Here is a 26,879-nt window from a genome sequence, read left to right as displayed (position 1 = left end):
TATTTCAGGTGTCTCTCTGTAAGAGGCTGATTCATCAGTGGGAGGTTCCCATCAGGTAGCTCCTCCTCTCTACCTGGGTGTGGACAGCAGGAAGGATCCAAATAAAGACAGACGGACTGCTCACAGAGACACCATCACCAGAGAGCCTCCTTAGCAGCAGCCTCCACCCTCCTCATCCTCCAACAGAGCTCCAGAAGGTAAGACAAGCTGCACAAGTAGAACAATAAAGAGTCACTGACGGGCAGCTCTGTGGCTTTAACAGGATAAATAACAGACAGACGAAGGAGTGGGGAAAACTCGCACACTGACTTTTAGAACTTTTAAATGCCGAGTCCTCCTTTTAAAGGATAAATTCAAGGTTTTCTTTGTTTTTTTTGCTCATGATACGCATTCCTCCAGTCTTTGATTCATATTGTTATGTTTCTCTTCTTTGAAGTTTGGTGTTTAATGAGAAAATAAACTTAGATTCAGAGAGGAAATGTCCCAAGTGTTGATGCAAGGAGACAAATTTCACTGACAGCTGAAGGAGCATGGAGATGTTTAAATCGCACAGTGATGATTGTTCAGTTAGTCTGTTTCTGTGACATCTTCAGAGTCATAATTTCAAATATTCTGCATGCTGGGATTTTCCTAACCTTACAGATGATGTAGAGTAATAACCCCAAGTGTTACCATTTGATGTTTGTGCTACTTTCTGTCCAATCACAGATGTCCAACTGTGTTTTTTTTCTTTCAGGTCTTTGTCAGGCAATTGGTTCCCTCCAACATGCTGTGCCCACTGCTCTTCCTGTCTGCATTCATTGTACTGGCAGGTAAGCATGCGCCACAGCTACTTTACAAGTATCCTTACTAGACTTGAGTATTTGGTGATTAGTGTTCAGGAAATGATAATCAGAGACTGAGGAACAAAGACCAAATGACCTGAAGTGAGGAGGGACAGTGAAGGACATTTGAAGTGCTGATAATCTGACAAACATGGACAGATTTTCCTGGGATCCTTGCTTTCATATCTTTATTTTAGAATAAACAATCATACAAACAAACAAGCATTTTTAAAGAGTTCAAGGGATGTAGATCTCTGTCATCCGCCCATCCATCAATCTGATGGTTCATTAATTACATTCAACACGACTCCCTGAACTCTTTCAAACGCCCTGTCTTGTCTTTTAGTTTCTATGTTTTTCTCGTGGAAGGTTTGGTGCGTTTGACAATGCTATGGTCTTTTTTGCATTGGAAACACTGAGATTTACTAACATTTTGCTCACATTTAACATGTTTGTGTCCTTCAGGGTCCAAACACAGTAAATATAGTTTTGGGTCTATGTGGAAGAAATTATTTCCTGTTTTCTGTTCACAATAAATTTAACTCACTCATCTTAAACTTTTCACGTAATAACTGAACATTTCAAGTCCTGTTTTTTGTTAATATTGAGTTATTTTCATGGCATTTTGAACTAATAAGACTCGGACAAATTATGACCCCTAGTCCTGATCCTAAACTTGAGTTACTAAATTGAAATTTAAAGACAATAAACCAAAAGTGTAACTTGCAGATAACTGACAGCATTTTTTTTCAGTGGCAGAAACAAGCTTCCATATTTACTGGATGCAGGAAGATAAAACTGTACCATGGGGAAAATATGGATCGCTACATACAAAAATAGCAGTGTGTGTGTGAAGAGAAAGGCACCGTAGAGAAATATGTAGTACTAAAAGTTTATACTTTAAGCACTTCAGTTAGTAAAACTGAAAAATGTTTAACAAGGTCACCGATACAAATATCTGCTCTCTTTTAGAATAATATATTAATGCTTATAAAACAGAAAAGATGTGTTAAGATATCTGCAGCCGGCCAGGAGAAAATCAGCAAATAAAGTTGAGAATCTTTTTTTTAAAACTGATACTCAGAGAAATACAAAAACATTAGATGTCATTGGAAAAGTTTAGACCCTCCTTACTCACCATCAGAGATGTAATCTGATTACTTTTTTCAAGTAACGAGTAAAGTAAGGGATTACTATTGCAAAAATGGTAATTAGATTACCATTACTTTCCCATAGGAACGCTGCGTTACTGTGTTACTAAAACCGTGATTTTTTCTGAGAATGTCTCGTGACACTGACATAAGCGAGTGCGACGTTCGTGACAACAGCTGTGTGCAGATCAACAATGGATAATATATCGAGTGCGGGAGAGAGTATGAGCGTGCAGCGTTTAAAGCGTGGAAGTACTGACCTTACTTTGAGTTTGATTCCATAAAAAGTGACAAAAACATTAGTGTCCGTTGTGCGTGGGAAGAAAACTTCTTTTTACGGCGAAAAGAACCCCTAAACAAGCACTGAGTGCGCTACGACGTAATGGGAAACTCACAGAGAAACTCGCGGATTCTTCCACTGACCACTGCGGCACACCTGCACCAGGTCTACTAGTCCACTAGTCTGTGACTTTATTTATTTTCTGCTGTGTTTTACTTGCATCTATTTGAAAGACTGAGTGTAAACACAAAAAATATTTTATTTTATGTGCAGAAAATAGGTTTAAATATTAAACAAATTTCTTCCAGTCAGATAATGTTGCATATAATTAAATTTTTGCTTAAAAGATTACAACTGATAAAACAAGTTTTAAAAAGAGACTTTTCCATTTGATTACATTTTGTATGATGGATTATGTAGAAAAAGTAGAATTGGGCTGAAAGATCTATCGCTTTATCACCTATTCAGGTTGTAAATTGTGTTTTTAAAAAGTAACTAAGTAACTAAGTAATTAATTACTTTTGAAAATAAGTAATCAGTAAAGTAACGGCATTACTTTTTTTTTGGGGGGGGGGGGGGGGGGGTAATCAGTAATTAGTTACTGATTACTTTTTTCAAGTAACTTGACCAACACTGCTCGCCATACAGAGGTCCGGGGGATCTTCCAGAAATGGCCAAGCTCATATCTGGAGACTAGGTGATTGATTTCATACCTGCTGATCTCTTACCCAGTGCAGGTTAGGTTTGCAGTATTAGTTACTATCATGATATGCCCCAGTCACACTTTCACAGGACAGGAAACCCAGCGCAAATAAGATTAAATCCTGCTTCATAGAGGACCTCCACTCTTTGCATTTGGAGTTTTTTCCTTGTCCATATCTGTCTGTTACTGGTTTTTCAGCTTCACCCTGATTATCTGTGAGTCCCTGTCATGTATTTCATACATTTTGTTTTACTTTGTTTTAGCCTCACTGGCACTCTGAATGTTATCAACTCATCATATTCAGATCAAAACAGCTCTCACTCTCTTTTCCAAACACTGCATAGTTGATCTATACGATGCAATATCTGAAGTTACAACATAGTAACATTTCTGTACTTTAGTGTTTAGGCCTGTCGTGAGAGTACATGTTAATGTACTACCATAACATAGATAAGACTTCACAAGTCCCCATATATCCATCAACCCTATTTCTTTAGCGAAATAATTTGAATAGTTGTTTTACACCAGCAATGAGACTGATGATGACCTATCCGGCTGTCCATCGCTGCATCGAGTATGCTCTGCTATTACAAACGAGAGTGTAAAGTGAGTAAGTAATAAAAAGGTTAAGTCTACTATACCCATCCATATAAGTTCCCCAAGTTTAACTTGTAATCTACCCTCCTTTTCCAAGATTTTGGCAACTTGTACGAATACTTTGTTTCCACAAACGCGTGAATGTGAACCTTTGTTTGTCCTAACAGCTAACAGGCTGCAGCTCACACCTATCACGTGTGTCTGTGTCTTCAGGTGCTCAGCAACAGACAATCACTGAGTCTTCAATGGTGGACATCAGCTCATGTCCCATCACGTATTATGGACAGAAGTACGAGGAGCTCTATGTGAGTAGGATGAAGCCTGATGTTTTAGAAGAGCTTTATGTGTTGTTGCTGTTTAATCTCCACCTGTAGCAGAGATGATGTTTGCAGACTGAGTGAAGAGTTCAGAGATCAGCGTCTTATTAATGTCCTCTGCAGTGATGCTGAGTATGTAACCATCACCTGATGCAGCTTCCTGAAGCAGAGCGAGAGCTCTGACTGAAACCTGAGCACCAACAGTTCTGCTGACAGAAAAACCCACAAAATATTTTGCTATTTGATTTGTTGTGTCTCTGATTTTTACAGGTGAACTTCACAAACCAAGAGACTGTGTTCTGTTTTGACAAGTTTTACGACCCTGGGAATAAAGGCGACTGCATCATGGGGCACTTACCTGACAAAAGGAGAGCAGATTTTGATATAGTTCAAGCAGATTATTTTCTTGAAAGTTGGATTAGAACTAAAACACAAACAATTCAGAACCGTTTGAGATGCAGTGTGCAAATAAGCATGCAGATCAGCAGTTCAAAGGTGAGTCCTGCTCTGTATCACAAAGCCTGAAGGGTGTCCCTAAAATTAATAGTTTCAACACTGAAAACAAACATAAAATGAAAAATGTTTTTTTATTTTTTTTTATTTTTTAAAGGGACATTGTAGACTAATTAACATGAGTATGTCAGATGCAGCCGTACAGGCTAGTTTTTTGGGGGGTTTTGCCTGTCCCATTTGGTTCTTTTGCCATCAGAATTATTGTCTAAAGGCGAGGAAAGATGCCCAACGGATTTACTTTACCAAATTGACCACCCCAGCCTTGCCGTAATGGTCTATTTGATTCACCTTTTATTGTTTATTTTATTCATTTTTTTATTTTCACTTGCTAGATATGGGACAGACTTGAATGAGGAAAAGAAAAGGGAGAAAGGAAGAGGGGGAAAAACAGCGGAGAAGAGGGACGGGGATAAAGGGCAAAAAAACAAAAAACAACTAAATAAGCAGACAAAAAAAATACATAAATCAATCACCTGGATCACCTGTTGAGAAAGAAAAAAGAAAACAAGCAGAAGAAAACGAGAGCAATACAATAAACAACATCACGGTGATATATGGGAATATAACAGTTATGGGAATATAACAGGTACAGGCTAGTTTTCACCTGAAGGGTGAAGGAAAACCAAAGATGCAAAGGCATCTAAGCGTAGACAGGAGACAGGACCAATGCATGTGAATGGTAAAAGTAATGCATAATCATAACCAAACAAACTAAACATCAAAAGCAACTATAAAACATTGAAAACAGAAGCACGTTAAGACAATACAGACCATGAAAACAGAGACTTGCATGGATACCACTTCAGTATATGACAACATGTCGGATTATGATCGTGTTTGTTTAAAAATCACTTTTTCTGCTATTTTTGTTGCTAGCAGAAGGATTGGTCTGATGATTGGTTATATAATCACCTGATTTAAAAACATGATGACTGTAGTTTTTATAGCATATGGAAACACTCCATTATGAAATTCAAAATGTTTTAGCAATGCAGCTCAACAGGCCCAATGTTAATGTTGTGAACCTGAGCTTTTCTAAACACTTTCAGATGAAACTTCTTCACAGTGACTGAATCTTTCCTGTTAACCTGTTTACAGATTAGCTTAGACCTATTCAACTTTGGGACAGAAGCAGCTCTGAGTTTGGAAGCACATGACATTGGTTTAGTGGTGGTGAGTCTGTGTGTATATGAACAATAACACTTTGACGTAATATGTTAAATACTTTATATTTAATGCCAACATTTGTGTCTGTTTTCAGCTTGATAAATCGCAGCAAAAAAATGTTCTGGCACAACTTCACTTCCAAGAGGATAAAAGAATTCACAAAGCAGGAACTCCAGCAACACTTGAGAGAAGATGAACAACTTTAATAATAGACCGATAATAATGGTCTATTATTAAAGTTGTTCATCTTCCCTCAAGTGTTGCTGGAGTTCCTGCTTTGTGTTTTCAGCTTGATGTCAGTTCTTTCTGCTCTGTGATTATAACATTAGCTGTGTTTGTTTCTGTTTAGCTCTATCGTACTTGGGTCGGTGATGTCGTAATCAACAGCGTAGAGGTTAATAACATTCTTGACAACTATCGAAATGATGATACCATAGATATCAGTGGATGCAGACACTCAGGTTAGTGAAGCTTAAACTCCTACCGTGTTTTGGGATTATGTAATTCTGAAAGATTTGATTGTTACTGTTTTATTTGCACTTACAGTTGGAAAACTGTTGAACTAAAGTGAAGCCTCTATCTCTTCCCAGGTACGATGTATAAACCTGGTACTGTGGTCAACTCTGACCCACAAATCTGCTCCAGTGTCACTTGTTCTGAGACTGCAACCCTCCAGACCTCTGGTTGTGGTCCATTGGAGCATTGTCAAGGCAACGGCAGGTAAATATTTTCTCTTCATATTTGTTTCTAAAAGGTTCTACAGTGAAATAACTTAAGAAATAGAGGGTCCCCTGGGGTAACCTTCTTTGGCAGCAACCCATGGTGATGTTTGTGGTTGGTTGCCTTTTGTTAGCTGCGTGTTGGCCTCCACCTGCACTGTGACCGGCCCCACTGTCATCGACGTCCACGGCCATATGAACTCCATCCAGGATCGGTGTGCGTACTCTCTGTTCTCGACTCCGTCACTCCCAGGCTTCCATGTTCTGGGGAACTTCAGGGACAGACGTCGTAAAGATGTGAGCTTTTTGGACAGTGTGACGCTGCGTGTGGACGGGCATGACATTCACCTGAAACAAGGTGGGAGAGTTCAGGTAAGCGACCTACAGCCACAGTTCATGTGTCAGAGTGGAGTCTGATCCAAAGTCCTCCCTCATCCTCTGCTGTGTCTCCTCTCATCTTTCTTCTCAGGGCTGTTAGAAGCAGTTCTTTCAGAGCTGCTGAACTCAGTGGTTGTTGCTGTGAAATCAGCCTGTTTGTGTGTTTGACATGTTTCACTCAGTGTTTCCTCCACTTTGTCTCTGCTGTGATGCAGCTGGACGACTCCACGCTGACCCTCAGCAGCTCATCTAAGCTGGTTCACGGTGTGCAGCTCTCTAAGGACCAAACTGGAGTCATCGCCAAGCTGTCGCTCTCCAACCTCATCATCTCTGTCTTCTTTGACGGCTACACCGCACAGATCTTCTTAGAAGGTACAGAAGATAAAGTTTTATTCATGTAACATAAACTGTAAACTGTGCTGTTATTTAATGATCTCTCTGTTTGATTATTGATGCTGATCTGACTCATTCTGTCCTGATCCTGTGCAGGACCTGCTGGTTCATCTGTGCGGGGTCTGTGTGGAAACTCCAGCAGGTCTCTGAGTGACCTGAGGCTCTCTGAGTACAGCTCCACCAGGTAAGACCTCATCAAAAGCTCAGAGTCCCTCTGACTGCTGCCTCTGATGTTGCAGATATTCTGTGTTTGTATGAATGAGCCTGAACTTTGTTGTTTGTCGCCCCCTAGCTGTGAGATGCAGTACAGTGAGCCTGCTGACAGCACGATCAACTGCACCAGTGTGACTGAACGGTGAGCAGACTGATCCACACAGCAGGATCTGTTTACCCTTTGACGTAATAAAAAACATGTGTGTTGATCTGTCTTGTAAATTACATGGTACATCACATGTGACTGTAGCATAGATGGAAGATAAACACAACTGATTACAGATTATTATTTTATTGTCTTCAATTTTGTTTCTCTATCTGTGGTACAGCTGTAATCTCCTGAAGGAGGCGCCCTTCTCCTCCTGTAACAGTCACATCAACCCGGAGCCCTACATAACCGCCTGCACCAACACTTTGTGCAAATATCCTGCAGTGGACGGACTCAACTGTCAGTTCCTGAAGGCCTACGCCAGAGCCAGCACTCTACACAACCACGCTCTGGATGGCTGGACATCAAAGACCGGCTGCTGTAAGATGTTAATAAGATGTTAATAAGACCTTAATAAGACGTCAGATCGTCACTGATTTCTAGAATCGATTCGATTCTATTCTGATTCGATTCGATTTGATTTGAATCGGGGAAATTTGGCCTCAGACAGTCAGAAATATTATAATTCAGATCATGCATCAGTACATTTCTATATTTTTATATCTATAAAGAGAAAGCTGACACTTGAGAGACTTTATCAAAGGTGAAAGCATCACAGCAGATGCATTTGTGTCAAAGTAACTGAGGATAAAACACAGAAAAACGTGAAGGTGATTTTCCTGGCCTGAGATTTTATAAAAATATTCTGTAGTAGATCAAAAACGAAAGAAAACCATTAATCAGCATATGAACAGTACCTGATGCTGCTGAAGTGAAGCAGAGCAAAGTTACAGAGGTTTTATTAGAGACAAAGCTAAACGTTTTGCAATTTTGCACAATTTTAAAAAGTTTAAATTTGTTCAGTAGCCTATTGAACAGCAGAAATTAGGTTTACTTTTCAGAAGTAAGTAAAAGGAAAAAAACAGCGGCCAACAGCGCTGTAAACAATGGTAGACCTGTGCGCAAGCGAATAATGAAGAAAACAGATTTTTAGACTGGAAACTTGTTAGCAGAGACGGGTCTTCCAGCAGAATCTGCATGAATATTGAAGATACTTTTTTATCTAGATGGAGGAATAATCACACGTGGGGCATCGGCTTTTATCGGAACATTCACACCAAAAGGTGACTTTGTTTATTGAACTCTCGCGTATACTCCGCAGCATAACAGGAAGCATCCTTTCAAAATAAAATCACAACAGATGACAATGAGGGCATACCTATTATCTAGCTCAACAAAACTGTTCTTGAAGTAGACTGAGAGAGAGAGAGAGAGAGCTGTGCATGAAGTGTGATTGTATCGTGGTGGAAGCAAAACAGCAAAAGTAAGAGGGAATTCACGTCGATGTTTATCAAATGTGAAGCGTAGTTTGCTGCTTCTTTTGCTGCTGGTTCAGTGAATTTTGGTTGGAGAGAGATAAAACCTGCAGCTTCGGAATCTAGCGCAAAAAATACGTACACACAAAGCGCGTACCCGCCGAAACATCGGAATCAGTGAGCTGTCGGCTTTCAGCCCCGACCGTGTCTGTGCCGCCGGGTGAGAAAGGCGACATCTCACTGATTCTGATCCTGATCCGCGGGTCCGGGCTTTGTGTTTACGTCTTTGTGCAGAATCCATGTACCTGCTCTCATTTACTGTTTTAGCTGTTTGGTGGTTGTTGAAATTGTGTGAGGTTTAACCTGAGATTCTGGCTTTTCGGGAAAAATAAATTTATATTAAAAAATCGATTCAGGATTTTAATGAATCGATATCACGTTATCCAAGCTAGAATAAATTTTAATCGATAAATCAATAATCAAAACCCACCCTATTAATAAGCTCTCCATTCTTAAAGAACTGAACTGTGGATTTTTAGAGCTCACATGTTTTCAGGATAATACATCAGTGTGTTCCTCTGTAGCCTCTGAGGCCTTCTGTCAGGACAGGACCTGCAGCAATCACGAGTTCTGTGGTAAGAAGACGGTCGGTGGTGACACTCGCTGCTTCTGTCGGACCATTTTTGCCTCCAAGTACCAAAAAAACAACTCTTTGGGTACGACAGCTGTGATATCATCATGACAACAGGGCTGAATAATGGAGGAAAACTTCTAACTGTGATTTTTCTGACTGATATTGTGACGTTCAGGTGATCCAACGGTCTGCAAGGAGAACTCTGCTTCACTCACTCTGGTCGGTTGTCTCCTGGAGGACAAAGACATCAACTACTCTGCTTTACAGCTCAATGACCCGACCTGCAGGGGTCAGATGGACGAGCTCACCCACATGGTGACATTCAGCTTCAACAGCAGCAACAGCTGTGGGACGGTGGTCACGGTGGGTTTCATCTCCTGCTGTTTAAGCCTTGATCTCTGTGAATTCTAAAATTTTTGGTCATCTGAAGTTTATACCAGTCAGTCAACATCTTAAAGAGTATCAGATGTTAAAGGTGAAACAATGAAGAACTTGCCCAGTATCTGATTGTGTGACCCTGCAGACCAACAACAGCTACGTCATCTATAAGAACACCATCAGGAGCCAGAGTTACTCTTCTGGCGTTATCACTCGCAACGACCAAGTCCAGATCGACTTCTCCTGTGTTCACAGTCAGCCGAACATCAACACTGCAACCTTCAGAATCAGAGACTGGTTTGTAATGGCTGCTAGGTATTGTGTAAAGTATTTTAAGATGTTGGGATTGTTGTTAACAACAGTGTAAATGTGTGCATTCTGCAGGTCCATTGCACAGCGCATCACACATGGAGCTTGGAATTACACTCTGACTATCAAGGCCTACACTGATGCCGGCCGCACACAACTTGTGGAGTGGAACAGTGAATTTCAGTTGAACCAGAAAATCTGGATGGAGTTGAAGACCGATGGCTTGGATGGAAGCATGGTCAGTGTGGTGACCGACTCCTGCTGGGCAACTGACCATGCATCACCCACCAGCAGTCCAAGACATGATCTGATCATTAACGGGTGAGAGAGACTCAGAGGTGGTCGTTGCTCGCTGCTGCTCAGAGATTAATTCAACTCCTTTTGATCGCTATTATGGACTCCTGAACAAAGTTTATTTTCCTGCTTATGAACAGCTGTGCAAACCCTGCTGACCCGACGGTGCAGGTGGAGGAAAACGGACTGGCAACCTCCACTTACTTCTCCTTCAACATGTTCCGGTTCAATGGGGGCTCTAGTGACATCTTCCTTCACTGCCAACTCCACCTGTGTCCCAAACAGGGGAACAACTGCATCCCGGTACGCATCACTGGCAAATGTTCATAGAAAGACATACCAAATCTGGCCATCTTTTCTGATTTCATGAGACATTTCTCTGCACATAGACCTTTCTCTTCAGTGTGCAAATGTTCAAGCACTGAAGCGCATTATTTACTGTTCCTTATCCATAGTGTCTTTTGCTATTGATGTCCAAATAGCTTCTAGCTGTCCACAGAGAATTGGTTTGCATAAAACTTTAGCGAGCTGTCTTTGAATACATTAAATCTCAAATCTGCTCAACAGAACTGAAGTCTGACCTTTCACTTCGCCATTTCATCGGGTCCAGAACTTCACATTCTTTTTTTCTTGGTCAAATAGTGTCTGCACAGCTTTGACTTATGATTGGGGTCAATGTCTTGTTGGTATATGAACCCACGACTAATCAGCTCCGGTCCAGAAGAGACTCCATAATGCACTAAAATGTTGTGGTAGACTTTCTTGTCCATGACACCATAGATTTTTTTCCTAATTTGCCCATGCTGTTAGATATGGCTGCAGTGCATCAAGCATTAAAAGGTTCTTCAGCTTTTGAAAATGCTGTTGCTGATGGTGTTCATTGTTATCACCGGAATTCGTCATTTTTAAAAGATGAATCGACCCATATAAAATAGATGCTGATCGACTTTCAGAGACTACTATCATCAGATTCAATAAAAATGTTATAATTGGAGGGTTTTGACACAAAAGGTCAAATGTTTGCTGTTAGTGGCTTCAGTCCTAAATGAATGGATCACTCTTGGTTTTGTAAAGCCTGGACTTTGTCTTTAACTTCCAGATGTGTAACACAGCTGCTCGCAGACACAGATCTGCCAGTTTGACATATGAACCTGAAGCTCCAGCCTTCATCAGCGTGTCCTGGACTTATTAGGTATGGTACAATCGGCTTTTGTGATTTACCATCATATATGTTATGTGGTGATTGCTGAAGAGAACAGTGAAGTTTAAGTAAGAAATTCAGAAAGAGGAAACATGCCTGTGGAAACCTCACTGGTGGAGGTGGAAAGAGACATTACAGATATGTTAGCAATTTTTACTGGGGTTAAGTTTTCTGCCCACCTAAACTGATGGGTTTGTATTTCCAACTTTGCCTGATAAGCTGTTGAGTGAATAAAATGTCCTAGTTTATACAGTGGTTCAAAACGATAACACAAGTAAACACAAAATGCAGTTTCTAAATGAAGGTGTTTATTTTTAAGAGGAAAAAACCTACATGGCCCTGTGTGAAAAAGTGATCGCTCCCTTAAACCTAATAACTGGTTGGGCCAAACTTAGCAACAACAGCTGAAACGAAGCGTTTACCATAAATGGCAGTCTGTCTTGTACAGTGCTGTGAATGAATTTCGGCCTGCTCATTTTTGCAGAATTGTTGTAATTTAGCCACATTGGAGGATTTTCAAGCCTAAACCACCTTTTTGAGGTCATGCTACAGCATCTCAATCAGATTCAGGTCGGGAATTTGACTTTGACCACTCCAAAGTTTTCATTTTGTTTTTCTTAAGCCATTGAGGTGGACTTGCTGTTGTGCTTTGGATGATTGTCCTCCTGCAGAACCCAAGTGAGAATATACGGCCATCTGTTCGTGATCTCAGCTTGAGGTCAAGAATTGTTCTTTTGTGACCTCCTGGATGAGTTGCTGATGCACTCTTGCAGTAATTTTGGTAGGCTGGCCTGTGAAAGTTCATCACTGTTTGAGGTTTTGTCCATATGTGGATAATGGCTCTCACCGTGGTTCACTGAAGTCCCAAAACCTTAGAAATGGCCTTCTAACCCTTTCCAGACTGAGAGATGTCACCTACTTTGTTTATCAGCTGTTTCTTTGGATCATGGTATGTTGTTTTGCTTTTTGTTTTGCTCAAACACAGATGATTCCAACAGAAGAACTGGGATATGATTTGTGAAAAGGAGCCAAGGTCTGTGACAGAAAGAACAGCAGTCACAGTTTACTCTGGTTGTCTTCTCAGGTGGTTTCCACGGTGACTTGGATGGACTGACTGACCAACCGAGTGCTGACCTAATGTGACAGTGTTCGCAGAGACAAGAGACATGCTGCTTTTATCCATCTCCTTTATACTTGTACTATTTCTGCTAAAGGATGAAAATAAAGCGTGTGGTAACCAACCAGTCTGTGTTTTTCCAGAATTTCATTACTTCTACTTTTTGGCTCTGAAACTGTTCAGCTTGAACTCCAGTCTTTTCAGCTTTAATGAATATTTTCTGCAATACATTCAGAGGCTTTGAAAAGCTTACAGGCTTAGAAAAATGAAAAGATGTGCACTAATATTAGTGTTACAGACACCACCCATTCATTCCACATTTAAACATACAGTTGTGGTCAGAAGTTTATATACACTCATCATGAATGTCATGGTGATTTGTTTTTTTTAAATAATTTATTGGAACTGACCTTTTTCGATGGTGGAATGATGGTATAGCATACATCTTTAATTACTTTAAAAAATAAGAGCTGGGTGCTTAAGTTTGAATTTATTTGGAATTTTCTCTAATTCACACAGGGTCGAAAACTATGCATAAAGACTTAAATATATACTTACATCCTCACTAGTATTTGGTTAAATGTCTCAGAAGGTTTGACCTCAACCAAACACTTTTGGTATCCATCAACATCTTCTGGCATAATTCAGGCTGGATATTTGACCATTCATCATGGCAGAATTGGTAGAGTTTATTTCAATTGGTTAGTTTCCTCGGAAAGACCTGGCTTAGCTAATGTGAGCTAATGTGCTTTATCCATTTGAAATCGAGTTTTCGTTTGTGTTTGGGATCATTGTCAAGTAAAAAAAAAAGGAGAGTCCTGTATTATTGCATCCACATTGTGTAATGTACCAGTAGCAATAGTGTAAAAACAGCCCCAGAGCATGATGCTACCACCATGCTTGATGGCCGCTGCAGTGCTACTCCTCCAAACACACCTCCTGTCATTTTGGCCAAATAGTTCAACCTTTGTTTAATAATAATAATAATGGATTGCATTTATATAGTGCTTTTCGACACCCTTAAAGCGCTTTACAATTCCACTATTCATTCACTCACACACTGGTGGAGGCAAGCTACAGTTGTAGCCACAGCTGCCCTGGGGCAGACTGACAGAAGTGAGACTGCCATATCACGCCATCAGCCCCTCTGGCCAACACCAGTAGGCAGTAGGTAAAGTGTCTTGTCCACCGAACCGGCAACCTTCCGGTTACAAGATGAGCTTCTCAACCCGCCGCCCCGGTCATCTAGTCTCATCATGATGTTCTGCAGAATGCATTTGGCTTGCCCATATGGGCAGCTACAAATTTCAGTGGAGTTTGAAGGTGTTATTTTTGGAGTAGGGGTTTGTTTCTTGGTCAGCACCCTCTCATTCCGTGGCAATTTAAAACTGACTTCGCTATTGACGTTGATGCTGGTGTTCCAGAAGTTTCCTGTTCATGGCAGGCTTGAGCCTGGGGGATCCCTGAACATCCTGACCAATTTCCTCTCATCTGATAGTGACAGTTTGGCTCTTCTTTCAGTCCTTAGCAATGAGACATCCAAATAACTTGTACTTAGATGAAACTGCTTGAACTGATGATCTTGGAATCTGCAGTTGCTTAGAAATGGCTCCAACAGACCTTCCCAACTCATGTTAATCTACAGTTCTCCTTCTTATATCTTCACTTAGGCTTTCCCATTACAAGCATTGGTCAATCCAGTGAGGGCTGTTTAACAAATTCTTAGTATCCGGGCAAAGAGAAACTACCATTTGCAGCCCACAGGTTTTTTCTCTTTTATTTTCAGGTGCTTACTTTACCATGTAAGCACCTTGAGGTAACTGGTGTTGTGACTTAGCGCTACAAAAATAAAACTGAATTAAATAAGTTAATCCTGATCACTAACAAAAAGAATATACCTTGGCCAAGTTCAGATATTTTAGAACCTTCAGCGTCAAGATGTGTGAAGAGATATTATATAGAACACACAGGGAGTGGGCAGTAGTTTTAACACTGATGTCCCTCTTCTAGCCAACATGCAGGACAGTTTATATGGCCAAAATATCTTTTTGTAACAGGCTGTAAATATCTTTATTTCTGTTGTAAAGTTTGACATTTTGCGTTTGTGGGAACTGACTCACTTTTGGTCACTTTTGGAACCAGTCTGAAGTGGATATTAGAGAAACTGCAGTGTTCAGTGCTTTAACATTAGCTTTATTTGTTAGCCCCAGAGGTTGATTTTGCATAATGCAGCTTGGCATGCTGCAATATTAACATACACCAGGTTACTGACAACCCTTTTTCGAGCTACCAAATGGAAAAATGGGAAAACGGATAAGACTACATCTAAAACACAATATCCTCTTTAGCATGAGACAAAACAAAACTCAACTCTGACCTTCCCCTTGGTCTCAATGGGTTGGCCAATTATCCAGAACATAAATCTATTGGAATTTTAAGATCAGAGCCATACCACCAGAAAACAAACATCTACTCAAACTGGCATATGGATACTATGAAACATGCATTTCTACAACAGTCTGATTCTAAACTACCTGAATCTGATGTAAACCCGTTCCTATTGATAGAAAATCTCTTAAGACATTTACTGTGGGAGGTCCCAAAGAAATTCAAGATGACAATAATCATTCAGAGAATTCTACAAAATAAGATAAAAAAAACTATTTCCATATAAAAATATAAAAACAAAAATAAGTCAACATAAACTTAAATTATTAACTTAATATCCTGTTTACATTACATAACTGACAAATTACAAACTGAAAACTTAAAAAAAAAATAAATTACTAAAACTTTAATAAGATGATTAAATCAGTCCCAAGGAATCCTGGGAATTACTGTAGTTCATTGCTCTGATTGGTGACTTTGAAAAGTAATCAGTATCAGCTAATGAGTCACCAATCAGAGCTGAGGATGAGTGGATGCCCCACCGTTTTAGTGCTGCTCTTCAAACGAGCCATTGTGGGCTTGTTGTTCCTACTGAGGTTCAGACAAACTGTTTGGGTTTCTGGTTGGGGGTCGGCGTGGCTTGTGGTGGGAGGGGCTTCTGCTTCTCTGATGACTCTCCTTGGTCACTAGCTGTGGATAAATAAAAGTAGAAAATGAGGAACTGTCACACTGATCTGAGCCCTGAAGTGAAAAATAAACTGAATATGAGCATAATGGAGCTGAAAATAGGTTTAAGGTTTAAAACAAGAAAAGAAAATGCACAGTTCTCACACCCAGAGTGTACCGTCGTCTTTTATATGCAATCTAAGGTTTAAGTTCTAATAACCGAAAATCAGGCTGATCTAAACTACATCTACATAAAAAAGTCAAAAGAGAAGACTCCTATGACATTTGTTATTCATATTTTAATAAATAAATAAAATTGTGAATCCTGTGACCAAATCTAAAAATCAATGAAAAATTTGACATCACTCTAAGCCACCACCAAAGGTGTGCAATACAGTAAATGTTGGTCTCAATCTGATACCAGATTGAGACCAACATTTAATGAAATGCTCTAAAAGTTAAATTAGACAAAGATGATCAGAGAAAATAAAAACCATAGTTTTTAAATGATGATTTCCCTTTTTAGGAAAGAAAAACAGCGGTTTTGTAATAGGCTGATGTTTGTTTTCTTGGTTTTAACTGGATTTCTTTTTACAGTTTCAGGACTTTTGTACAAAAACACATAACTTCAATGGTAATTAAGCTTCAGGTTTTGGTGAAACCTTCAGAGGTGAAATACAAATGTGTGTGTGCATGTATTTGTGACTTACTCTGTAGCTTGGAGAGAGAGTACTCCAGCCCTCTCATGGCTTTAGCTTGGTTACTTTTAAACCTGGCGAGACCGAATTCCTGGTGGAGAAAGACAAAGAATTAGTCAAAGATAAATACCCGCACCATACGTTAGCTGTATATAGATACTGACAAAGTGTCACATAGTTGGTTTTTGGTATCTTGGCTTGGCTTGAGAGCCAGGAGGTATTACTTCACAATTTTCTGAGTGTTTGCAGACAAGTCAGCATCTTCCATGCAAACTATGGGCGACAATGGACAATCTGATAAGAGACCAAACCAATCGCAGACAGAATTTTGGTGCAGCACCCTCTTTGCAACGAATTTCCCCAGCAACAACTCGCTAACTAGTCAGGGGTTTTATTTATGACCTGCGTTGCCAAGGAGTAACTGAGATATTAGCTAATCCAACATGAAGCTATGTAAAGCATAACATGAGCAACCCAACTGCAAAAATAATGGAATAAAATTATAATCGCAAACATGCAGAACATTAAGGCAAACTAAGCAGCCGTTATCAAGTTCGTGCTGACCACACCTCCAGCCATTACTGGGCATCTTTTATAGAGATTGAAAATGTGATGTCATTCTGGGGTAAAACCGCAAAGGATTCTGGGAACGCGTGGCAAGCAGTACTAGCACACACAGGCTTTCACATGAAAACAGTCACACAGCGATAAAAAGAAACACAAAAAATGGCGAGAAGCTGTTGTATTATTAACTGCAATAGCTGGTCGCATGACAGCCACGGGAAGCCGACGGGTAAAGAGATCGTTTATGGGATTATGTCGTGGAAGAGAAATTGTTCAAACCATGTTTCCGAAGTAACAAAGAACCGACGTATGGCCTGGATTGCAGCCATTCGAAGACCAAATATAACGTTTCAGAACACTCCAGCTCACATGTTAGTCTGCTCCAAGCATTTCCACAAAGTTAAGTCTTCTGTTGTAGTTATTACGTAATTTATCATAACATAATTGTTGATGTAGTTTACAAATAAGTCATATTGATTTGAATAGAAGTCATTGAGCTATGCTGCTTTGTTCACTGTGGCTTTGCGGGCTAATGTTTGTTGTGTTTTGTAGGAAAACCAGCCTACAAAATGCTGGAATGTGATCCAGACTGGGCACCCTCTATCAACCTGGGTCATACCGAGTTTAAAGCTGCTACCACAACCAGATTTGATCGGTTAAGAGAGAGTGAGATCAAAACAGCCACGGAAATCCCACATATATGTGCCCAAGGGTTGTTTGGAAGCAATCAAGTGATGAGTAACTGTTTTCTAGTATGCTGGTTTGCAATGTTGTTGTTGTTGTTTTTTTGTTGGGGTTTTTTTGCATTGTTGATTTGTTTTTTATCGAAGCAGCTAATAAAGTTAATGGAATACAATTTTGCCTCTTTCTTGTAAGATTCTATAATAGAATGAAACAGTAATGCAGTTATAAAGAAAGACAAATTGAATGAATTATGAAACACTTATTTTTTTTCTATTAGATCTGAAAATGTTGTGTAATACTACAACCTGAAACGACAAATAGATTGCGTTGGCCTGTACAGGAGATAAAGAAAAAGAATGTAACAACAGCTGTGAAATGGACTAGTCCAAATCACCAAAGTAAACTGGACCTGGGCTTGTTGCAGGGATCAGAAGTTAATAAACGTGAAGTGCATACACTCACACTTAGGACCATATAATAATAAATATGTTCGTGATGAAAGTTGGGCAGCACGCTAACGTCCTTACTCCACTCTGTATGGTCGTATGGGTCTGACCCTTTCAATCCTTAGATTTTTTCATCGTCCTTTTTTTTTTGCCTTTTCGTCAAGTCTGTCTTTGTACGAACCTGCCGTGTTGTCCGTCGTTTTGTACACAACTGTTTTTGGGGCAAATAAAATGCAAGTAGGGATTAAAACCGCAGAATTAATGATTACCGGTGCTGGAAATACTAGCGCTTGATGCAGTGTTTTGATTTTGTTGCCATGGGTACCCACAAAGCAATGCACAAAGGTCACGTGGTCTGTCAATCTCTATCAGAAATACACTAAGAGAAGCTGGTGTGTTCTTTATACTTTAAGTGATAGTAGGTTGAGTTTGAGCTTTGGTGGCCAATTTTCCTTAGGACTGAAACATTTGTATGTTTGTGTATACCTGTATGGGTCGACCCAGTCCATATACAGCTGTGGAGATCCAGGCCTCCCTCCTCAATTTGGTCCAAGATGGCCGACCATGGTTCTCTTCAAACAGACACCGCTCCACAACAGTCTTAGAAAATGTACAAAAAAGCCAGTTTTTACTCCAAACACAAACTATGTTCAAGCACAGGAAAAAGTATTATATTCAACTTAGTTAAATACTGAAAACGTTAAAACCAACCAGACTGTAAGAGGCCTTGTAGTTTTCCAGTCAAAAAGCATTTATACCTGTGTTCAGTGCAGTTCTTTAAATCCGCAAATTCATCCATTTTCTTGTCCTTTCTGAGATGAGCAAAAGTGGAGAGAATGGCCTCATTTAGGCAACTACCTCCAACCTTTCCAGCAAGGCATTCCCAGTCCAGTCCTGTTTCTGTCCCAGGTCTCCTCACAGCTGGACATGCCCAAAAAATCCTGACCTAGTCCATCAAAGTCTAGATGTGCAGATCTCCTATTCAGGTGCTCAAACCATGTCAGCTGGTTCCTCTATTACAGTGGTTCTCAAACTTTTTTTGCTAGGCCCCCCTTTGTTTTACAACACGCACGCACACGCACAAACACATCCTCCAACCACACACACCCATATTTTGCTCCATTGCGGTTTCTTTCACACCTCAAACATTTAGTAAACAATTAAGCAAATACAAGTAACCTGCAATAAATTACAGGTAGTACTAAAATAAACTACTAACTCTATTACGCTACGTCCGCACCTACACGGGTATTTTTGAAAACGCAGCTGTTTCGTCCACACGTAAACGGCGTTTCGAATCACCGAAAACTGAGATTTTTTAAAACTTCTTTTTTTCAGTTTACATGTGGACAAGGAATACAGAGTTCGTCACGCAACGTCAAAGGTATGTGCCTTTTTTCATGTCACGCTGTGCTCCACGTTATTGTTTACATGAGATGAATTGCAGAATGGCAGATAGAGACAAAATACTGTTAATCTTACTGTCTTCAGGTTTTACACACTAACATATACAAACACAGTTACTGTCCCTCAATTTAGAAAGGCAGAGGCGTCACGGTGTGATTATTTTACTGTATGTGTAATAATATTCAACATTGATGACAATAAGACAATAAGAATCAGAGCTCTTATTGCTCTGATTAGAGCAATAAGAGCTCTAATCAGAGCGCATCTCACCATCAGCGTGTTGTGGTTCAGGTTCCAGGTCTTGGTGATGAGCGTGTGGGCCTGAGGGTCCACGATAGAATCTTCCAGGACGTAGACCGCCCGAGCCATGTGCATGGGGAAGACCCGCTCCGCCCAGCCCGGCAGGCGGTTGGTCTTCGTCAGCAGTCGCCTGGACAGCAGGTGGTTGCTGGAGGTGACCTCGCGGTATAGGACATCTTCCGTGAGTACATGGGTGCTGGTACACCAAAACAGATCTATTTTTTTGAGGACACTCACACATTCTGTTTTTTTTAAATGTCTTTTATTGTTTAAAAAAACTGAAGTTCTCCAAACAACACCCAGGGTTGATGCAGTCAAGATAAAAGCACTACAGTTTGGTCCACTTCGTCCATTGTCTGGAGAAAATGGACTAATGTGTTTTTTTTTTTCTTTTATTGTACTAGATAATAAGATGACATTTTTCACTGTTTTATAAGGAAAAAATATCGGATTCATTGATGAGAAATGACTTTGCATATTCACTGAAACAATCGTTAATTACCTGTATGGGTTTGGGTAGCGCTGCCAGAAGGCAGCCAGCACCTGATGCCACGGGCTCTTAATGTCCACCTCGCTGTGGAAATACCTCCCCATGTCGGCATGTACTAACAGAGCTCATTCAGCAGCTGCAGGAACAACATAAGAGACAAGTTATATTTTTTAAAATTTATTTTGTATTTAGTGTCATGAGTTCCTCTTCATGTTTAAGTTTGTAGAATAAAATTTCTGTTCCCGTTGCTATGAACACTCACTGAATTTGATCACGGCAAGTATGAGAGGATAGGACAGTCGTGCCAAAGTCCCCATTAACAGGACATAGACAGCTGATTGTGCCTGCATTAGTGCCTGAAAATCCGGGTAGCTTCTAACAGTGTGTTTAAATGACTTTAGTTTTCATACGACAAAAAGCTTTTCCCCCACAAAAAGTTTTCAGACGCTAGTTTTAAGACACCAAATGAAAACCGTTGGGGTGAGCACGTTTTTAAATATGCAAATGTTAACAGTAGAACAGAAAAGTTGCCACTTTAGTGAAAAAACGACTTTGCGTTGGCCGGGAATCGAACCCGGGTCAACTGCTTGGAAGGCAGCTATGCTAACCACTATACCACCAACGCTCACATCAGTGGAGGGGAAAGTAGGGCGACTTATCCTGTGATGAACACAATACTAGTACTTCTATGCAACGTTTTCCATCATAGCATTTGTTTACTGTAAAAACTGTTAGCTGCGACCGTTATTAGGTGTTGCTACAGCTCGAGGCCAGCATTGCTAATCCCTTTATTTTATAACCGCACTTCACCAGCGGGCTCAAGCTAGTTAGCTGTTTAACGCGGTCGCTGCTTCGTCATCGTCTTCTCCTTTTTTTTAATCTAAATGCTGGAGTCAGCGTCCGCGGCTGCTAGCACAAACACCCTCTACCGTAAACGTCGCAGGCTGTTGTAGATGCTGAGGAAGCTAACAGCTTCGGCTAGCCAAGTAACGGACGTACCTAAAGCGCGTGTTTCTCAAAGCCCGGCGGACTGTAAGGGAGCCGGCATGGATAAACCACAGCAGCGGGGCAGTTCGGGGGTTTCTTTGTAGCAGCTGCTTATTTGAGACAGAAACAAAGAAGAAAAAAAAGTGGACCCAGGCGGTCATACGTGCACTTACCGCCTTTTTCCACCAGATGGCAGACTAGACAAGCAGAAATCAGGTCGCGCTGCTTGGTAAACGGTTCACGACTAAATCCACATGATCTGCAGACCGCATGAAGTTTGGAGGTCTGTGGCGACTCTGCAAAAATGTGGTGCCCTCTGTGCACTCACTCTGTCAATTTACATGATTTACATATTTTACTCTAGACAACCCAAAATGTGACGTCCACATATGTGGACGCCAGGTTCTAGGAGGTTAAAGAAGTCCAGACGCTTTTCCTTCCAAGCTCCTTAGATCACAATACAGTTTCTCTCAATCTTTTAAAGTGTAAATCTGTCTGTACTTGCTGGTACCACTTCTGTCTGTTGCACTTATTTACTCTAGGATGGGTGTCAGCTAACAGAAAAGGAGTAAATACTTTTTTCCATTGTTACAAAATAAAATAATAAATAAATAACTATACTGTACAGGCAAAAATATTCTACAGACACTTTTCAGTTGTGAATTGAAGCCGGCCTGGTCAGATTTAGATCAAATCTAAGTTTCAGGTGATATATCCTCTTAGACTATGGTTTAAAGATATAATGTTTAAGAGAATAAAGTTGTTATGATGAGATTGAGCAGTGATTGATCCCCTGGACTTGCTTGATACCCTGCACTTGCCACGGAATTCCTATCACATAAGCTGGCCCTGACAACCTGCACTTCATGTTGTTGATGAAAAAAAGACAGTTGAAAAATGCAAGAAATGTTTAAGAAATTCTAAGATTTTTTTTCTTTCGCAATCACTGTTTAAACATAACTTCCAAAAGAGCTGTACAGGAAAGCAGTGTCTCCTGTCTGGTAAAATACCTTGAATTCAGTCCAGGTTAAATGACTCAATAATATGGGCTGCACCCCATAAAGTAAAGCAAACTTGTCTTGTTAAATTAGGGTGACCATATTTTGATTTCCATTTGATTTCCAAAAAAGAGGAGATTTGGCTAAGTCATGAAAAACTTTAATAATACTATTGCTTATAGAAAACTTTAACATATTTAAACGATAGGCTTTTACAAGTCAACAACTGCAAAAAAGAGGACGGTTGGTCACCCTAGTAAAATGGTGAAATATTATCCGTTCATCCATTCTCTTCTGCTTATCCAATGGGGAAATATTGTTTTTCTGAAAAATTCTCAATAAATTACGCAGCACAGTGGTCCCTCGTTTATCGCGGTAGTTATGTTCTAAAATTAACCCGCAATAGGTGAAATCTGCGAAGTAGCCAACTTTATTTTTATACAATTATTATAGATGTTTTAAGGCTGTAGAACCCCTCACAACACATTTTATACACTTTTCTCAGATGGGCACGAACATTTTCACACTTTTCTCTCTTGTTTAAACACTCTCAAAGTTCAAACCTTTGTAGAAAAATAAGTCCAGTATTATAGAATGAAACCAAAGACACCCGCAGGTGACTTTGACGGTGCAAAACGTTTTATCGACATTGTTGTGTTTGTTGGGGAGAAAACTTACAAACACACAGTACAGCACTTCAAAGTCACACTGGTAGCGATCGAGGATTTATTTAAAATTGACAAGCTGGACGCATTCTGTAATGTACAGGAGACACGGCACGAGATTGCTTGACAATGGTCTACAGCCAATCAGGATGCAGAACACAATGTGGTGGGGAAAAAAAGAAGAAGAAAGAGAAAAAAACCACGGAGCCCTGCAAGGGACATGGGAGAACAAAAATGAAGATGAACTTTTGCGAGATCTCGCAAAAGTAACTCGGGATCTCGCAAAATAGGCTGCCAGTAGGCAGCCTATTTTGCCTCTGATGGATAGGCATCCTCTGAAGGATCCTCTGAAGGATGCCTATCCGGCTGCCAGCTTGAAGCTGACGACCCAGGCGACAAAGGCTGGCCCAATTCGAAGGCTGCTCCAAATGTGTCCTTCATAGGCCAGCCTATCCCAGAATTAGTCAATTCCATTTTCTAACAATGGCGGCAGCTACTTAGTTTTAATATTACTCTTTCTGGGTCACAAAATAAACTTTTAAGATATTTTCAGGCGAGAATGTAGCTGTGTAAACTTCAAATATCTGCTTGGTTTATCAAGACATCACATATTTGCAAAGGTGCTCCAACGTTTTTGGAGATGTCTGTTACCCACTAGTTCAAAGTTTTGCGAGATCATCTTCATTTTTTTTCTCCCACGTCCCTTGTGGGGCTCAGTAAAAAACAAAGCATGCAAAATTGCATGCGAAACAGCCGCGAAAGGTGAAACGTGTTATAGTGAGGGACCACTGTATTGAAAAATTAATTACAGTATAATTTGTTTCTCCTGTCGTGTAAAATACCTACAATTTAGGCCCTTTTTAAAATAATTTATGCAGTACTTAAATGTAGTTAAATAAGAGTTATCCTCTTATTCGAGTGTACCTATTTTGCCTGGTGATTTTGTGTCATTATACACATTAGACAAAGAAATTTAGAACCAAATTTTACATTTCATACTGGTGTTTACTATAGTATACTATGTGTCTCTATCAAGTATCAGTGTCTCCTTTGTCTCCTTCTTCTTGGCTTGGTAACATGTAACAACTGAACATGTTGGCATTTTACAATTATCCCCTCTTTCTGTCAGCATTATAGATTCAGCTGTGTTGTAAAGTTAATAGGCTAAATAGGATAAGTGATGTGTCCTAAAGTATCCTTTAGATCAATGACTAGATGCTGAAAAAAAAAAAGAGCCTACCTCTTGGGTCGCAGTTGCCTTTGTCTTCCTCCACACGTACACGGTTAATTTTTAAAACAGCTCCCCCAAGTTTCTTTAAATAAAATACCCCCATCCACATAAAACTAAAAAAAACCCCATCTCAAGCGTTGTCAAGACCCAAACAAACATATAACCCTAATCTGACTGAAAATCAGAATCAGAATCAGAACACTTTATTGATCCCTAGGGGAAATTATTTTTTGTTACAGTGCTCCATTATAAACAAACATTAACAAGACAGACACTACACTAACTAAGAATAGCACAATATATACATATATATATACATAAAAGTCACTTATTAATAAATAGCTGAAAAAGAAACATGTGTAGCTGTAGCAGTAAACAGTGTGTTAAGTGGATGCGTTGACCCCCTGGATTGAAACAGGGGTCAAGTGTTTCCTGGTCTTCCTGAAGTCCACTATCAATTCCTTGGTCTTTGCCACGTTGAGCTGCAGATGATTCTGCTCACATCACGTGACAAAGACTTGAAAGACATCACGTGACTTTCAATCTGAAAAATGGTACGAAAGCCTTGAAATAAATCTGGACTAGTACACCCCATGCCCCCCTTTAGTCACCACTATTTGCTGGAGGTATCGCTTCCATATAAAATTTGAATACACCTTCTGGAGGCTTACTGCAGACTTTTTGCTGTGTAAAACAAACAGTGGTGGAGGGAAATGGCACAAAGTTTCCTTTTCTTCATGTCGGAGTTTATTGATCAGGTGGTTTGATGAAGGACTCCTGCTAGCTTTTTCCCAGTTAAGGTTTTAATGGTGATTACAGGAACAGGGCCTCTGTTTTAAACACTAGAAACACTCTTTCTTTTACTCAGTTTGAGCTTACCATCTCATTAAAAAAAACTGTGGCAGCGTCATCATCACTGCTGCTATGTTATCTGTTTTTTTGTTTAAAACTGGGGCCTGTGTGGGCTTAATGTTTTCAGACTTTTTATTCAAACACTGCTCCTAAATACGTTCCTACTGCAGAGCTGTTTTTAGTTACAAGTAGGGATGGGTACCGCTATCCGGTGCCATGATGGCACCGGTTCTGACATAAACGGTAGTAACCAGACCGAAAAGCAACGCACATTTCGGTGCTTTTTTTCAGTGCTTTTTTTTTTTTCCTGAGCTGTGATACACTTTAGATTCTAGCCAATCATTTTACGTTTCTGAGGATAGTAGGCGGGTCCAGGTACGTACGTTCTTTTAGAGCAGAGCTGCAGATTAAAAATGCCCAAGGCGAAGTGGTCAAAAGTCTGCCTGTACTTCACAGCAAAATATGCAAAAGATGCAAACTCAGCAGCCTGCAACAAGTGCTTTAAGCTGATACTGTGATACTGTCAAAGGAGGTAACACCTCAAATCCGATGAAACACCTGGCGATGCAAAGCGCTTTTTTTTTAAAAGGCGAGAAATGCGCCGTATTTGATAGCTTGCTGCGAGACCTCACACCGTGCACATCTACTGTGGTGCTTGTTATCGGACCCGGAGTTAGCAACATCCCCGAAGAACACGAAGAGGAGAGTCCTGGCCCCTAGCCCTGCCAGTGTAGCAGAAATGATGACAGATGATGATGGCAGCAGCAGCCGTTCTTCTCTGCGTGAGTAGCTTAATGTTGTTCGTGTGTAATTTACGTTGAGTAGGCTAACCACGTTATTACATTAATGCATGTAAGGTGAACTAGCAAACACCATCATAGTTACATGCGGCTGTCTTCTTGTTTGATGGCAGATACTCCCTTCACCCTGGCAAAAAAGGCTAAAATGACCAAAGAAAAAATGGAAAACAGTTAAACATGAGAGGTTTTTGGACAAAGTTTGTTTTTTCCATTGATTAAGCACTGCTTCCAGCCAAGAATGATACCATATATGCCCCATAGCTGCAGAAAAGGCTAACATTGTTATCTTTTTACAAAAAAACAGCTGAACATGAGAGGTTTTTGGACCAATTTTGTGTTCTCCATTCTTTAAGCACCGGTTTGAGCACCGTTTAAGCACCGGCACCGTTTCAAAAGTACCGGTTTGGCACCGGTATCGGATAAAACCTAAACGATACCCATCCCTAGTTACAAGAATGAAATGTTTGTCTTTTCATCATTTAACACAGCGGTCCCCAATCCACCAGTCCGTGAGGCGTTTGGTACCGGGCCGTGACAGTTGAGGCTTGGGTGTGAAATGTACTGTTTTCAGGGTTTTTATTGTTTTTTATCGTTATTTTTTTAATCACTTTTATCATTGACTCTGTTTCCCCGGGTTTTTTCCTGTGTGTTATGAATAAATCTTTTTTTGGGTACCGGCACTGGTTTTATTTTGTTGTATTTGTTTGCGACACCTTAAAGGCCGGTCCGTGAAAGTATTGTCGGACACAAACCGGTTTGTGGCACAAAAAAGGTTGGGGACCGCTGATTTAACACATCGGCGTACTGCAGAGCCATGTGTTAAATGAAGCACTCTCTGTGTCAAGAGTTTTATAATCAAATTACGGGAATTACTCGATGAATCGTTGCAGCCGTAGTTAGAGCAGTTGATCCGGGTTCGATTCTGAGTCAATGCAAAGCTGCTTTGCTGCTGTAGCGGAGAGGAAGAGCAGGTTGTCTACTGTCCTTGGCTGCTCTACTCTTTATGTAAAAAAATATTTTTGGGCAAGATACCGTACCTGATGAGCCTGTG

The 26,879-nt window shown here is 40.3% G+C and overlaps 2 protein-coding genes and 1 non-coding gene across 6 annotated transcripts; 1 reads left to right on the top strand and 2 right to left on the bottom strand.

Moving 5' to 3' along the window:
- Nucleotides 1-760: 760 nt before the first annotated feature.
- Nucleotides 761-12,768, top strand: LOC102785195 (uncharacterized). Its single transcript, XM_087832429.1, has 18 exons — nt 761-812; nt 3,769-3,860; nt 4,143-4,367; nt 5,484-5,555; nt 5,902-6,013; nt 6,143-6,272; nt 6,406-6,643; nt 6,865-7,021; nt 7,139-7,226; nt 7,335-7,397; nt 7,585-7,784; nt 9,304-9,435; nt 9,529-9,716; nt 9,877-10,028; nt 10,116-10,361; nt 10,475-10,637; nt 11,434-11,526; nt 12,620-12,768. The coding sequence occupies exons 1-17, from the start codon at nt 767-769 to the stop codon at nt 11,524-11,526; spliced, it is 2,397 nt and encodes a 798-aa protein (XP_087688555.1). The 5' UTR covers nt 761-766; the 3' UTR covers nt 12,620-12,768.
- A 1,872-nt stretch (nt 12,769-14,640) lies between these two features.
- Nucleotides 14,641-21,518, bottom strand: prelid1b (PRELI domain containing 1b). Of its 4 annotated transcripts, none has more exons than XM_087832418.1 (6): nt 21,456-21,518; nt 20,308-20,431; nt 19,776-20,001; nt 18,585-18,698; nt 16,417-16,495; nt 14,641-15,730 (listed from the first exon to the last, which is right to left on the bottom strand). In XM_087832418.1, exons 2-6 carry the CDS (start codon nt 20,397-20,399, stop codon nt 15,639-15,641), a joined length of 603 nt encoding a protein of 200 aa, XP_087688544.1. In that variant the 5' UTR covers nt 20,400-20,431; nt 21,456-21,518; the 3' UTR covers nt 14,641-15,638. The 4 variants fall into 4 exon arrangements, with proteins under 4 accessions (XP_087688544.1, XP_087688536.1, XP_087688549.1 ...); XM_087832410.1 differs by lacking the exon at nt 21,456-21,518 and adding an exon at nt 21,295-21,445; XM_087832423.1 differs by lacking the exon at nt 21,456-21,518 and adding an exon at nt 21,295-21,445 and having other exon boundaries at nt 19,776-19,953.
- Nucleotides 20,849-20,920, bottom strand: trnag-ucc (transfer RNA glycine (anticodon UCC)). The gene has a single exon. It is a non-coding gene; the product is annotated as a tRNA-Gly (tRNA).
- Nucleotides 21,519-26,879: the final 5,361 nt, after the last annotated feature.

Source organism: Neolamprologus brichardi, chromosome 3 (genome assembly GCF_056152115.1).
Source record: "Neolamprologus brichardi isolate AB-2024 chromosome 3, ASM5615211v1, whole genome shotgun sequence".
NCBI lineage: Eukaryota > Metazoa > Chordata > Actinopteri > Cichliformes > Cichlidae > Neolamprologus > Neolamprologus brichardi.
The sequence above is the reverse complement of the archived record's forward strand: the minus strand, read 5'-3'. Positions and strand labels throughout refer to the sequence as shown.

Bases quoted from the DNA above. Each gene is read 5' to 3' on its own strand.
- prelid1b (XM_087832418.1), bottom strand. From the start codon at position 20,399: ATGGGGAGGTATTTCCACAGCGAGGTGGACATTAAGAGCCCGTGGCAT. The intron at 20,002-20,307 runs GTAATTAACGAT...TTGGTGTACCAG, and splicing joins CGCTACCCAAACCCATACAG to CACCCATGTACTCACGGAAG. The intron at 16,496-18,584 runs GTATACACAAAC...TTTCTCCACCAG, and splicing joins GACTGGGTCGACCCATACAG to GAATTCGGTCTCGCCAGGTT.
- LOC102785195 (XM_087832429.1), top strand. From the start codon at position 767: ATGCTGTGCCCACTGCTCTTCCTGTCTGCATTCATTGTACTGGCAG. The intron at 6,014-6,142 runs GTTAGTGAAGCT...ATCTCTTCCCAG, and splicing joins CAGTGGATGCAGACACTCAG to GTACGATGTATAAACCTGGT. The intron at 10,029-10,115 runs GTTTGTAATGGC...TGCATTCTGCAG, and splicing joins ACCTTCAGAATCAGAGACTG to GTCCATTGCACAGCGCATCA.